This window comes from Sardina pilchardus, chromosome 18, assembly GCF_963854185.1.
Source record: "Sardina pilchardus chromosome 18, fSarPil1.1, whole genome shotgun sequence".
NCBI lineage: Eukaryota > Metazoa > Chordata > Actinopteri > Clupeiformes > Clupeidae > Sardina > Sardina pilchardus.
In genome coordinates, this window is record NC_085011.1 from 15,973,260 (window position 1) to 15,986,975 (window position 13,716).

Genomic DNA, 13,716 nt, shown 5'->3' on the forward strand with positions numbered 1-13,716 from the left:
TTTCACCTGTTTACCTGAGTGCTGAGAAGCCTGAGAAACACACCTCAGGCTGTGTGAAAAAGCCATTAGTGTTAGGTACTGTAGGTGTTAGAAGTTGGGGGAGGATTTCAAATGTGGTTTCATGGACAGTGGGGACATGCATGGATGTTATTTTGATTTAAACATGCTGGGGACATCAATGACCCATGCACATACAAACAGGTTGGTGGTCAGGAGTGCTTCTTCACGTATTGTCTAAAACAGGTGCTCTTTGGAATCAAGGATATTCAATCACTTAGGGATTTGGTTATAGACTATAAATTCAACTTAATAGTTATTGGCCGGGTTTCCCAAAATCGTTAAGAAGCTCTTAAGTCCTAAGAACTTCTTAGGAGCGTTCTTAGAACATTCTTACAACGCTCCTAAGAAGTTCTTAGCACTTAAGAGCTTCTTAACAATTTTGGGAAACCCGGCCATTTTCTATACGAGTCTTACCAGAGAGTTACAAAGGCACACTGCTTGTTAACTTTAAAAGCCTTTAGTTTATGGGCTTACGCGTTGAGACAAAAAATGTCCTCCTCAGAGCTAGCTCTGCAGGAAGTCATGCAGCTCTGAGGAAGACATTTTTTGTCGCAACGCGTAAGCCCATAAAATAAAGGCTTTTTAAGTTAACAAGCAGTGTGCATGGCAACAAGCATTGCTCTGCTTTAACCCTCTCTGGCTAGACTAAACCACAGATAGGGCTTAAATATAAAGGGTATGTCCTGATCATTATCCCAACAATAACATAGAACCATAGATTTGTTCAGTTTATACATTTTTTTGTTTATACACCTGTATATCTCGAGAGCTTTTTCCCAAATTGGCTTTGGGGATTTTTATACTGGTAAAAGAGTAGGCTACCGCACGCACATCCAAAAAGCAATAAAGATAAAGGGTGCTGGACAGACAAGCATAAGTTAAGAGAGACATGTCTGATGAAGGGCTAGGGCCCCAAACGTTACAAGTGGTGATTTACCATCAAAAAAACACTGAGGAGCATTTTCTGGTGTGCGGACTTGTTCTCTCTCTTGATTTTAATACTGGTCCCTGCTCCATCTCTTATCAATGCTCTGCTTCTCTACATACATGTAGGTGTAGCTCATGTTGCATTTATAACTGACATGGTCATAGGCTGCAGAGCTTGTACCCTCTGGCACAGTGAGTGTCACATCCTGATTCTCAGTCACTTGGGAGGGAGGGCCCTTTGCCTATTGTGTCCCTCTCTTGTCTTACCTCTTTCTCCTTTAACTGCCTGGATGTTTTAAATAAATAAAAATAATAATAATAAAAAAAAAAACAAGTCTAAGTAACGGATAAATAACTGACCATTTGACCAGGTTGTGTTTGGGTCATGCATAGCCTAATATCCATCACAACATCAATTATCCATCCTGTCAGTAGTGTAGATTAGACAGCACACAGCAGTAGGCAGATCACCTGTGGACAGAGGCTATTCAGCTTGATATATTTTCCCTGTGTTATCTTTCGGATGTTGTTTACCGTGTGTGTGTGTGTGTGTGAGAGAGAGAGAGAGAGAGAGAGAGAGAGAGAGAGAGAGGGAGAGAGAGAGAGAGAGCTCTGTATCTCCTGTGCTGAAACCGAATCGTTATCGGCGGCTCCATCGACTCGAGCGCAATGGCCAGATGTGCGTGCCTACGCGCGCTCGAGTCTGGAGAAGTAGTATCGCTCGAGCACGTATAGCCTACCTGCGTTCCGTGACCACAGACCGGAGTGTCCTGCATTTCTAACGGATAACGGCCAGTTTACCGTTATTACCGAGTGTGCTGCTGTGTATGTCGCTGCTGTCAAAGCAGCTGCACATGCGTCATATTCGTTCGTCTACACGTGGAATACACTCACTTAAATATGAGGATGCATCTTAAATTGTTCTTTGAATCTCTGGATGGATGGTTCCATGGAGAGTCCCAACTCTAAACCATTACATCAGGCGAAAGGTTACCTGGATGGGTTTTTTTGAAGCACTGAAAAAGGTTGCTCTGTGGCATCGTTCTGAATAACCAATACTGGCCCCATTATTTTTGTTTAGAGTGTATCTACTCTATTAATCAGCGTTAGTGCGTAATGACCTTTCATTTGCGTTCGGCAACAAAACTGTTCACCAGACTTATTCCGTACTGAATAGCCAACATGGATTAACATATTTACAAATCATCTTCTAGTACACGCGCTGTTTTTACGCATTACCTGCGTGCATTTGCCGTCCACGCGACTGCGTCCGGGGAGAGAGCTATGCTTGAGGTCAGCGCGAGGCACAGAGACCACGCCGTTACGCGGATCCCCAACTCATATCTCTCCAACCCTCCCGGTTTGGGAACTCCCCGCGATAGAGCAACGTAACTCCAATACTCATGCTTGAGAATGTCAATAACAGAGAACGAGGTGCAACTTCGCGTGATTGCACCGGCGAAATTTCTGTTACTGCCGGAGAACAAACTCGGCGTGATGAAGCGCGAGCATGCTTTTTTTTTTTTACGGTGTTTCAGAGAAGCTGGTGCGATTACGTCGCTGCGGGTGATGGTCTCGCCCTCTCCCATCTGCGACTGTAGCGTCCGCCGACGTGAGCGAAGAGTGGATATGCGCGCGCGATAACTCCGCCTATGCGTTCTTTCTCTCTCTCTCTCCAACACACACACACACACACACACACACACACACACACACACACACACACACACACACACACACACACTCGAGATTAAATCCTCCAAACTCCAGCGGGCTGCCTGAGGATGTCGTGTCTGATGTGTGTCGATCGGTTTGTGACGATGACTTTTCCTCGTGGCCACGGAATTCATTGAACATGTTTTTGATTAAGACTACTGAGAGAGAGAGAGAGAGAGAGAGAGAGAGAGAGAGAGAGAGAGAGAGAGAGAGAGAGAGAGAGAGAGAGAGAGAGAGAGAGAGGGCACGGCGCAACTGTACCTCTAGCGGCGGTAGTGAGGCACTTCAGGCTGTCTGTAATGGAGGCTGACATCTGATCAGCTCAAAAGGTATGTTCTCCACACACGGCATGTCAGGGCACAGCCTAATCAGCTCTCTCCACCGGCCTCCTAACAGCTGTGTGTGTGTGTGTGTGTGTGTGTGTGTGTGTGTGTGTGTGTGTGTGTGTGTGTGTGTGTGTGTGTGTGTGTGTGTGTGTGTGTGTGTGTGTGTGTGTGTGTGCGCGCGCTGTGGGGAGCTTGAAGGACTGAGGCCAAACATCTGACCTTCATGCACACTACTACACACACGCATGCTCTAAAGGCTGTGGCAGGTGGGCCCTATCAGACACGGGGAACCAGCAGGGAAACAGAGAACAAGGCTGAGTTCTAAAACATGGGGGAACCAGGAGAGAGAACAATACTGCGAACAGTGCTGAGTTCTAAGCGCATCAGGGCCTCCGCGCGCGCGCGCGCGCGTGTGTGTGTGTGTGTGTGTGTGTGTGTGTGTGTGTGTGTGTGTGTGTACACGGGTGTGTGTGTTGGTGTTGGTGGCGCGGGCGCTGGGAGTGTATACGGTGACAACGAGCTTCCACTCACAGCATTCCACCACCGCGCGCATCACTGCCGCGGAGGCCCGGAGATGTGCCCGTGCGTGCCCCTTGGGTCCTCTCCAGCACGAGCTCCAGAGGCTGCCTCACCAGACTGTCCTACCCATGACCAGCCCCCCCCCCCCCCCCCCCCACACACACACACACACACAAACACACACACACACACACACTTTCAGCTTTCAATTGGGCCTACAGTCGAACCCACGCCGGCCAGTTTCACTATTGGTTTGAAGGTGACGCGGTGATTACCTCTGTCGTTAAACCCGTTTCAAACGGATCCGTCCCCACGAGATCCATCCGCCAGTGTGCTTCAGCTGCGCCGTACAGACATTCCATCACACCAAGGACTCGGGCCGAACAGCGGATATAAGCCAGTGCAGTGGACCTGTAATATCATCTACCGGAGACACCGCTGGCCGAAGCCCCCCAGGATTGGCTGCTGCATGTGGGAGCTATCGGTGCTCGCTCTATACCGAGGGCAAGAGCACGAGGAGATTGAGCCGACATTTAAGCTTCTGCCAGGTAGATCTCTTCTATGTGTAGCCTACGTGAGCGCGCGCGCGGTGGCTCGAGCATGTCCTCGGGCGTCGCCACTCTGACGCCAGTCGTGTTTATCCAGCTCGCGCTGTTCTCCACCTGACACAGGTATGCTCGTGATATGACCTCTTCGTTCTCCCGCCCTAGAACTCGTGCTCTGGCCTATCGGTGATCTGCGCTCGAGAAACCACAACAGCCGGACGCTCGCTCGTTATCAGATTTCTGTACTTGGTCCGGATTAATGCCGGGGGCGGAGATTCCCTGTCACTGTCAATTGTCTGTTCTGGTAGTGTGTGTGTGTGTGTGTGTGTGTGTGTGTGTGTGTGTGTGTGTGTGTGTGTGTGTGTGTGAGAGAGAGAGAGAGATAGAGAGAGAGAGAGAGAGAGAGAGAGAGAGAGAGAGAGAGAGAGAGAGAGAGAGAGAGAGATTTTAAGCGCTCCCAGTGTCTGCGTATTATTGAGCATAGCATTCGATAAATAATGTCTTAATGGAAGGGGAGTACACAGTGCCAGTAAGACATGCTATTTAGCATCGATATCACATGTATTATAACGCAACCTGCACCGTGTTTAAATGGCCCACAATAATCCGGTCTCACTACAGAAAACACCCGAATCGGAGCATCTGTGCGCACGCCATACACACCCACACTCTCTGCGTCCCGGGACCTTAACCCTGTTGTGCTCGCCGTCAAATTGGTCCGATTTCTTCTCTCTCAAAAAAGTTGATAATTTATTCTGACTATCATGAGGCTCTGTGACTTTGTTCACACAAGGCATCTGGACACACAAATCTTTTTTTTTTTACATTTTCAGGACAACTTTGGTGTTTTAATTAACTTTTTTTTATTTTTGTGTTGTGGGTCAAAAACGGCCGCCCATTTGAAATGAATGGGTGAGAAAATGGTCATTGTATTAATTGAGTCCAGGAACATACCCGTTGATCTGATGGACTGTATATGCCTCATTCACACAACCTTTCATTACTCCCCCTCTTTGCTTCCATGCCAGCTCCCACTGTAGCCTTTCCCCAACAGCATCTTCCCCTTTCTGACTTGCATGAGCTCAGGTCAATGAGGCCGGCACGACATACATAGCAAATTAAGTTCAAAACTGGTAGCCTATTATTCAATATAGCCTTGGTACAAAGGTCTATCACAACATTAGATGGTAGTATGTGTGTTAATTAGCCTACTATAGACTCAATGACAAGTCATAACGCAGCTGTCAGTTTGGACTGGGAACACCAAACTGGTGAACATAAAATGAACACAACAAGAGGGTTCAACGCGGCCTTTTGTGGGACTTCGCTTTGGTGTGCTGTCTGCACTGCGTCCGCTGATTTCTTTTTAAGTTGAGTTTTTATTATTATTATTATTAATAATAATAATAATAATAATAATAACATCTCTTTAACACAACAATGGGAATCTGACTCTCAGCTCGATCGATCGGGCTGCTGACTGGTGGATTAATTCTGAACGTTATTCCTTTGTGAGGTTGAAAAGCTATTCTTAATTCATTAAAGGTCTATGTGTTCCTGTTCGCTCGCTCGTTCGCGCGCGCGCGCGCGCGCTTGTGTGTGTGTTTCATTCCCGGGCATTCCGACCCTGCCGCTAGACTCTGGTTCGCCTCACAGGCCCGCTGGCCCCTCGCTGACAAGCGGAGACAGAGAGCTGTATACACGCGCCTTCCCCCGCTACGGGAGCCTTTACCGGACCCTACACACTCACCGGGTCCTACACACTCAGCACCCAAACAAGGCCAAACCTCCATTCATATAAACGTCACATTAACACCCTTTAATAAGTAATAAGGGAAATACTACTACCACTAATAATAATAATAATAATAATATGTTATATGATAAATATAGGCCTAATATTTGCAATTACAATGTATTCATGTATAATGTGCAAGTAGCCTACAATTCATATTTATGTGTAATAGATCATGTTCAAGGCAGCGCGAATGAGCTGTTATTGTTCCCCAGTCCCCTGTCGAGAATTTTGGTTGATTGAAAGATAGTCTCCAAAACAGGAACCAGATTCCTTAAAACTCTCAAACAACAACTCCTACCAGTCCTCGCCTGGCATGTGTGAACAGGCTGTGGGTGAGAGTAATTAAATCAGTTATTTTAGAATTGTAACCTGCCCCAGCTCACGTTTTCAATTTTTTTTTTTTTTCGTTTCGTTGACATTTCGTTTTGTAAATGATCCTCTGTTGTGAAGAAACGTCGTCTGATCTGACAGAGAACAACCAATTACAATATCCTTTATTGAAATTATTGTATGCATAAATTGAAGTCAGTGTTAAGGGAAGTGTGAATATATTTCAAAAGGATCGGCTGACCGTATCAGTCGTAGAGCACGTCACCATTTGGAACTTTCCAGGACACCGTCGCGCATTTCCCCCCCAAATGATGTGCAGCCGAGGTCATGATATCCAATGATTTAAAAGCAACGGTCGTATTTATGAAGTGACATTCAGGTGTGATATTTATAAGCAACAGTCTTCATGTAAAAATGACACCAATATAGCATGTTTATATTGTTTATATCGTCACAAGTGCTGCTGGCTGGCTCCTCCGCGCGAGAGTGTATTAATTCATCAGTGACGCGCCATCCTGCGCTCGAGAGAGTGTCTCGCGCATCCTAGCTCCAGCAGTCCCGCGCGCGTCTCTCTCTCTCTCTCTCTCTCTCTCTCTCTCTCTCTCTCTCTCCCTCCAGCCTCGTGTTCCTCCTCCGGTTTGTGGCCGTCCCGTTCATCCCGCTGGGCTACCACTACCAGGCCCTGATGCCCTGGAGCGTGCCCTGGCACTGCGGTACGGGTACCGGGGGACCTTGTGGGGCGGGAGGCTGTGGCGCGGGACCAAGGTTCGGCAGGCCCATGAGCGCACCGGCGGATGAGCTCGCGGGCAGCGCTGGGAGGCTGGAGTACGTGCAGCTGTAAGTGTTTGTGTAGACCGGGTTGTTGTACGTGTACGCGGGGGGGTAGCTGCCGTATCCGTAGGGGCTCGCACCCACCGCCGCGTACGTGGCGTTGTAGTTCTGTGATCCCGCGAGGCACGGCTTGCCGTCCCGGACCAAAACGGGAACCGCCACGCGACGAGGCGGCCCGGCGTGATGGTGGTGTCCTCCAGCCATCTCGAGCGTCTTGTCCTGGCGCTGCCGCTTGCACTTGTAGCGGCGATTCTGGAACCAAATCTTCACCTGCGTGGATGTTAGCTTGAGCGTGCTGGCCAGATGCTCGCGCTCCGGGGCCGACAGGTAGCGCTGCTGCTTGAAACGGCGCTCGAGCTCGAACACCTGGGCCTGCGAGAAGAGCACGCGAGGTTTCCGCCGACTCCGCTGCCGCTGCGGCCTCCCGTCCACCGCCGCCTCCTCGGGCTCGCTCTCCGGTGCCTTCGCGAGCGCCATGCAGCTCTCTGAGGACGAAGAGGCAACCGTCAGCGCGCGGCAGCTTAAAACACACACACACACACACACACACACACACACACACACACACACACTCTCTATCACCCTTATATTGAACAACTCTCCTTTCTAATATGCAACATATAACTAGTTAACCTAACACTAACACACTATCACCCTGATATTTAATAACTCTCCTTTCAAATCAGCAATACTGATTGCAAGTCCTTTTTATACTGTGCAGCCTATCCCTATTATTTGACACAATGTTATATAGCCTATAATTTAACAAACATAGGCCTAGTTATTTAAGTTATTGAACAAGTCAATGTGACAACACTATGTATTAACTCTAGTTAATACATAAGCAACTGTAATTCAAAAATAGCACTATTTTAAAAACGATATAAACATATAAATATAACTGTACTACTCTATGCTCTACAACAACAAACTATTTAAACAAAACTAAGCTACTGGCTCTTCCAGAACATAACAATTCTGTATACAAATCCCATACGACCAAGCTACTATTTAGGAGTTATAACAATAATAATAAATACAATAATAACATATGTAACTACAACTATTTATTAACACTGAAAAAACACCCCTTCAACCAAATTAACAACTCTAGAAAATGTAGCCTAACATTCGAAACAAAATTACCAAAAAAATTACTACCGACACTATTTTAACAAAATGTCCAAAAGATCAACGTCGTTTTAACAAATCTTTACTTGTCACTCTTTAACAGCACTCAACAAGTCCCGCTCTACGACATAATTATTATTATTATTATTATTATTATTATTATTATAACTAGTATTACTATTACTATTCAAATACTATTCAACTATCCACCTCCGCTCTATGAGATAATTATTTAGGCTAACTACTGTTACATTACTGTCTCCACCATCCCTCTTTCACAACATTACCAAAACAATACCGAAGGGAGGCCTCACAGTGTAAACACACAGTAGACAGCAGAGCACAATGACATTAAAATGCATATGGAGTATAGCCCTCTTCAATGCCGTTGTTGTTGTTCAATTTATGATATTATAGTTTGTTCTATGATCTACGCATTTTGCGCAATTCTCCATACCGGAGTTGAAGCATAACTTTGTTAAGTAGCCTACGAGTCTCCAGCCTCTCTGCTCGGCTGTGTGTGTGAGAAGTGTGTGTGTGTGTGTGTGTAGGCTGGCGACACGAGGCTCTCGGCTACACACACAACTAAGAGCGAGATCAGAGGAAAACCGGAGCACTCACTGGCCGTCTCGCGCCCTCCGTCCGCCGCCTCGAGCTTGGGCTCCTCGGAGTGGAGTGTGAGCGCGTGAGCGCCGTATAGCTCCGGTGAGAGGCTGGAGTCCACCAGGCTCTCGTGCTCCGACAGCGTGTTCAGATACGACATCCTCTCCTCGCCGTCGGAGAAACCGGGACTGTCCCCGCCGGCGCCACCGAGAGCGCACGCGGGAGGGGAGTGGAAATGCTGCTGCAGCTGGAGTCCGTGCTGTCCGTGCGTATGCAGCGCGAGCTGTTGCTCCATCTTCAGAATGTCCTTGACAGAAAACGGCGTGGACGTGACGGGGCTCGGGAGCATCATCAGAGTGTGCGCGCGGGCGACCAGCAGCGACGGCCCTCCTGTGGACACGGAGGGTTGCAACATAAAGACCTCCGGGAGCAATGACTTTATTTAGACATTCTGCTTTCTAATATTAACATTTCCCAAAATATTTACAGATCAACATGTCACGCGCGGCAAGAGGAACGGCTGGGAACCGGCTGTGTGTTCTGGGCAGGCTCGGGGAGGAGGGTCGCGAGGCGCTGACGCCGGGGTCCGTGCTGTCTGCGGCCAGGATTTCACCGCGAGGCGATGCGAACGGAGCGGCTGGTGACGTCACACTGTCGGGGAGGGACGTGCTCTCCTCATATGGGTGGGATCCCCCCACCAACCCTCCACACACACACACACCCTTGGCGCAACGCGGATTACTTTCCAATTTGAGAAGAGTGGGGCTATGACCCGTAGAACCGATATCAGCCCATTATTTGTTGTATGATAAAGAGCGAGAGCTAGCTCGCGTTTGTGGCGGGGAAGCACAATCCTTCAGTCGGCCTGAGTGTTTAGAAACAGATCAGTTTTCCCGCCAGTCACCGTACGTGACGCAGCCCCGTTAACTTGACACAGTAGTGCTGCTCTAGGTTCGGCCAAATGTAATCTGAGTGGAGCTGATGAGCCTGTGTTTTACGCTCCAGAGCCAAACGGCATCTGTTGGTCTGTGTGTGTGTGTGTGTGTGTGTGTGTGTGTGTGTGTGTGGTGTGTGTGTGTGTGTGTGTGTGTGTGTGTGTGTGTGTGTGTGTGTGTGTGTGTGTGTGTGTGTGTGTGATGGCTTTGTTTGTTCCATGTTTCATCCCGCGTGTAATTATGAGTGTTTACCACATCAGTGAAGTGTTTGGTGTTGTCGTTAATGAGGTCATCATCTCCTCATTGCCCCAGGAGTGTCGTTAGGCGTGTTCGCCTGATGGAAACGCCAAAAAGGTTTGATATAGTCCGGAGCACAGAGACAGTAGCCCAACTGAGAGTTAATACCTATCCATAACAACATGATACTAATAGGCTAATAATAATATATATTTTTTAAATTATAATTATAATAATAATAACTTTTGTCGCTGTCGCTGTTGTTGTTGTTGTTGTTGTTGATGATGATGATGATGATGTTGCTGATGCTGTCCATCCTAATAACAATAGTTAGTAGGCTATAGTAATTGTTTAATCCTGATCTAGTCGTTATGATATCCTAATAGGCTCTGATAGGCCTCTAATAGAATAATAGTCCAGGTGCCTGATATAAAGTGTAATACCAGTTGGTGTGTCGCGGAGGCTGATGTAGTTGTCTGTGTGTTATATTAAAGCGCATCTGACACAGCAGCCGCGCGTGACCCTACCGGAGACTGCTAGACGGGAGCTCTCTGCACTGCAGATGGCCGTGGGTGTCGGTGGGATTCTTATAGAATAACTTTAGTAGGCCTATATCATAGACAACGCCTTTAAATACTTACACAGAGGCCCCCACACTAGATACGGCGAGAGTGGAATAGAAGTTTCTTTTCCCGCGGAGAAAAAATATCTCCGTCTGAAACGACAGCACGAGCGGCATCATAGCTTCTCGCGGTCCCGTTTGAGATGGAGCGCGAGAGGAGCTGCATCATGGAAGATCGGGAAACGCCGTCTACCACCAGCGAGATATTTAAATCTTAACATTTCTAAGGAAAATCATTTCCCCTCAGCACTGATAACACGAGCATGACGCCACGGCCCCCGCCCCGGTGAGTGTGTGAACTATATACAACCCGGCCGGTTTATGAGAGGTGTTTTTAATTTATGTTGGAAGCTACATTTGATTTATTTGACACAACCTCAGGGATGAAAACAAGATTTTCACTATGATCCTCAAAGACTCCAATAAATAGCCTCCTATTTTTCTTTTTGGTTTAGGCCTATAGCACTTTACAAATATGATTACTGTTGCTATCTAATAATAATAATAATAATAATAATAATAATAATAATACCTTGCATTAATATGACTGCAAAAACTGTGATGATATTTTATAGCTTGCGACTGACCAGTTGGGGACTGGCGATGCCGATGATGCCTAATTATTTTCTAAATTAGCCTATTTATGCCATAATAAATCGCATTACAGTCGATCTGAATATGATCTAGCCTATAATTTCGTTAAGATGGCTCACATTGGCCTCTGCCTCTTTAAATATAGCCCGATAATAAACAATAATAAAAAAAACTTGTAACTTCAAGGTTTTAAAAATAGTCTATAATATTTCGGGGGAACTTTGGAAAACAAATCGTACACCAGCAGTCTGGCTGCCTGGGGCCTTCTCGCCTCTACTCGTCTCTTTGATTATCTTTATAAGCCTAAATGTTTTGTTGTTTTTTATTTTTTATATAATTCCACTTGGTTTTAGATTGTCTAATAGGCCTGCTCGTTCATGAGTGCCGAATCCGGACAGAGCTTTATCGTCTGGTTTTGCTTTTAAAGGAGACCCGTCTCCTCCCCCGCTAGTCCGCAGATTAGTCGCTATCAGGCCGCGCTGACTTCTGAACCCGACCTGTGAAAATGTAAATACGACCATCTCTCAAGCTACGGCCGGGATGAACTGACGTTCTCCAGCTAAGCTCCAGTTGTAAATAATTATTGTTAAGTGCAGTGCTGTAGTCGCTTTCGCGTCAGATAGAATGCTGTGGGCTTACACCGGAGCTTTACCCTGGAGTTTAGGAATAAGTCAGTCTGATTTAATTAACCATATCGTGGGCACGTGATAATTCGATCACCGTCATCAATAATTGCATTTATGTTCCCGCGTGCTTACTGGGTTGCGCTGATGCCGGGGCTTCTTGTCCCGAGTGGGATGAGCTCCTCCGTGGACTAAAATGGACATTCAGCGAAAAATCTCAAATCGAGTTAGTCTGTATTTTCTCAGTATTTATTTATGCTATCAATCCATTTTTTTTTACCACTGAACCAACTTAAATGTGTGTGAGCATTTGTGTGTAGCGGCAGGTCAGGTTTGAAACTTTACAGGACGTCTTGACGTCGGATCTTGACATATTTACGTCTTCCGGACTAAGGTCCACGTGGAGACTTTCATTAGTCCCCAGCATAGTCAGGCGGTGACCCCTCGGTCCACGGTGCACCTGAACGTAGGCTATAAGTTCCCAATGGAAGTGTAGACTATGGAAATTCTAGGTTCTATTCTATTCTAGATTCTATTATTCTCGTTGCTAAGTCACCAATAGAAGTGTTATATGGCTCTGGAAGTGTGCAGAGCTGGAAGTGTGTTCAAATCCAGCTCGTTGCTAGGTCACCAATAGAGGTGTATTCGAATTATAGGTTCTATTCAGGTTCTATTATTCTCGTTGCTAGGTGTCCGTTCAGAGTGATATGATGATGCTCATGTGTGGCAAAGCCATAGACATATACAGGGCAAAGCTCCCGGGACCCACCGCTGTGATTTAAACAGAGAAATGCAGAAGTCACACCGGGTCAACCGGGTCACGATGAATCGGTCCATCGCGTATAGTGTATCAAGGACCCGAGCCCAGAACAGCACCGATACGCAGGGATAGATTTAGGGAATACTTTTTGCTCACCTTTTTTAGTCAAACGCGTCTCCACATACTCTCACAGCACCAGCAGGGTCTCGCGCCACTTCCCAACCTCGTGACCTCAGCAAAGAGCACGAGCCCTGTCAATGAAACGATGGAATAATTACCAACATTGTTTTTGTCCAGTTGATATGTCCTGTGTCTGATTAGATGACTCTCCATCCCAAATGGAACGTGTGTTAGAGGCCGACCGATTGGCTCATGATGTCGCCTGGGCTGGGGGGCTGGGGGGTGGGGGGGTTGCCAGCGCCGTGTGCGTCTGACAAAACCCCTCTTACCTGCGTCTCACGTGAGTTGCCCGCTGAACCAGTCGTCAGGTGCTCGAGTGACCGGCGCCGGAGACAAAAGTCTGCTCGCGACTGAGAGCCGAGGAGAGAAGGGGGAAGCGCACGAGCTAATCCCATCCGCTGGCCATCAGCAAGGCTGTTTAGATTAGGTCGCTCGCGCCTTCCCGTCGACCTGCGGATAAATGCCTTAAAAATGAGCGCGCGCTGGGCGGGGGAGAGGCTCTCGCCCCCCTCGTGTAAACAAGATTTCTGGGCTCGAGCTACTTCAACGGTAATTACTCTCTCACTCACACACACTGACACACACACACACACACACACACACACACACACACACACACACACACACACGCACACACACACACACACACACACACACACACACACACACACACACACACACACACACACACACCGAATGACTAATAATAACACAAATGATTAAATTCAATTCTATGCGTCAGAGGGTTTAGTTAATGAAAATGTAGCCTAATACATGGGCCTAGACAGATGAAACATATATGCATATATACAGAAACAGGCTGAATACTAATCAACTCTTCTCACTCCATCTCAATCAGAAGTGCACCTGCGTGTGAACCTCTGATTCCACCTCTGTGCCAATCCCACAGCTGTGTGTGTGTGTGTGTGTGTGTGTGTGTGTGTGTGTGTGTGTGTGTGTGTGTGTGTGTGTGTGTGTG

The 13,716-nt window shown here is 47.2% G+C and overlaps 1 protein-coding gene across 3 annotated transcripts; it reads right to left on the reverse strand.

Annotated features, from left to right (window-relative positions):
• Positions 1–6,364: 6,364 nt before the first annotated feature.
• Positions 6,365–13,128, reverse strand: nkx2.3 (NK2 homeobox 3). Of its 3 annotated transcripts, XM_062519607.1 has the most exons (4): positions 13,007–13,128; positions 12,714–12,808; positions 8,805–9,176; positions 6,365–7,537 (listed from the first exon to the last, which is right to left on the reverse strand). In XM_062519607.1, the coding sequence occupies exons 3-4, from the start codon at positions 9,136–9,138 to the stop codon at positions 6,894–6,896; spliced, it is 978 nt and encodes a 325-aa protein (XP_062375591.1). In that variant the 5' UTR covers positions 9,139–9,176; positions 12,714–12,808; positions 13,007–13,128; the 3' UTR covers positions 6,365–6,893. The 3 variants fall into 3 exon arrangements, with proteins under 3 accessions (XP_062375591.1, XP_062375592.1, XP_062375590.1); XM_062519608.1 differs by lacking the exons at positions 12,714–12,808; positions 13,007–13,128 and adding an exon at positions 9,274–9,399; XM_062519606.1 differs by lacking the exons at positions 12,714–12,808; positions 13,007–13,128 and having other exon boundaries at positions 8,805–9,376.
• Positions 13,129–13,716: the final 588 nt, after the last annotated feature.

Excerpts from the sequence above, each read along its gene's own strand:
- nkx2.3 (XM_062519606.1), bottom strand. The coding sequence starts at position 9,201 with ATGTTGCAACCCTCCGTGTCCACAGGAGGGCCGTCGCTGCTGGTCGCC. Across the intron at positions 7,538-8,804 it reads CGGAGGGCGCGAGACGGCCA|AGAGCTGCATGGCGCTCGCG; the intron begins GTGAGTGCTCCG and ends CTTCGTCCTCAG.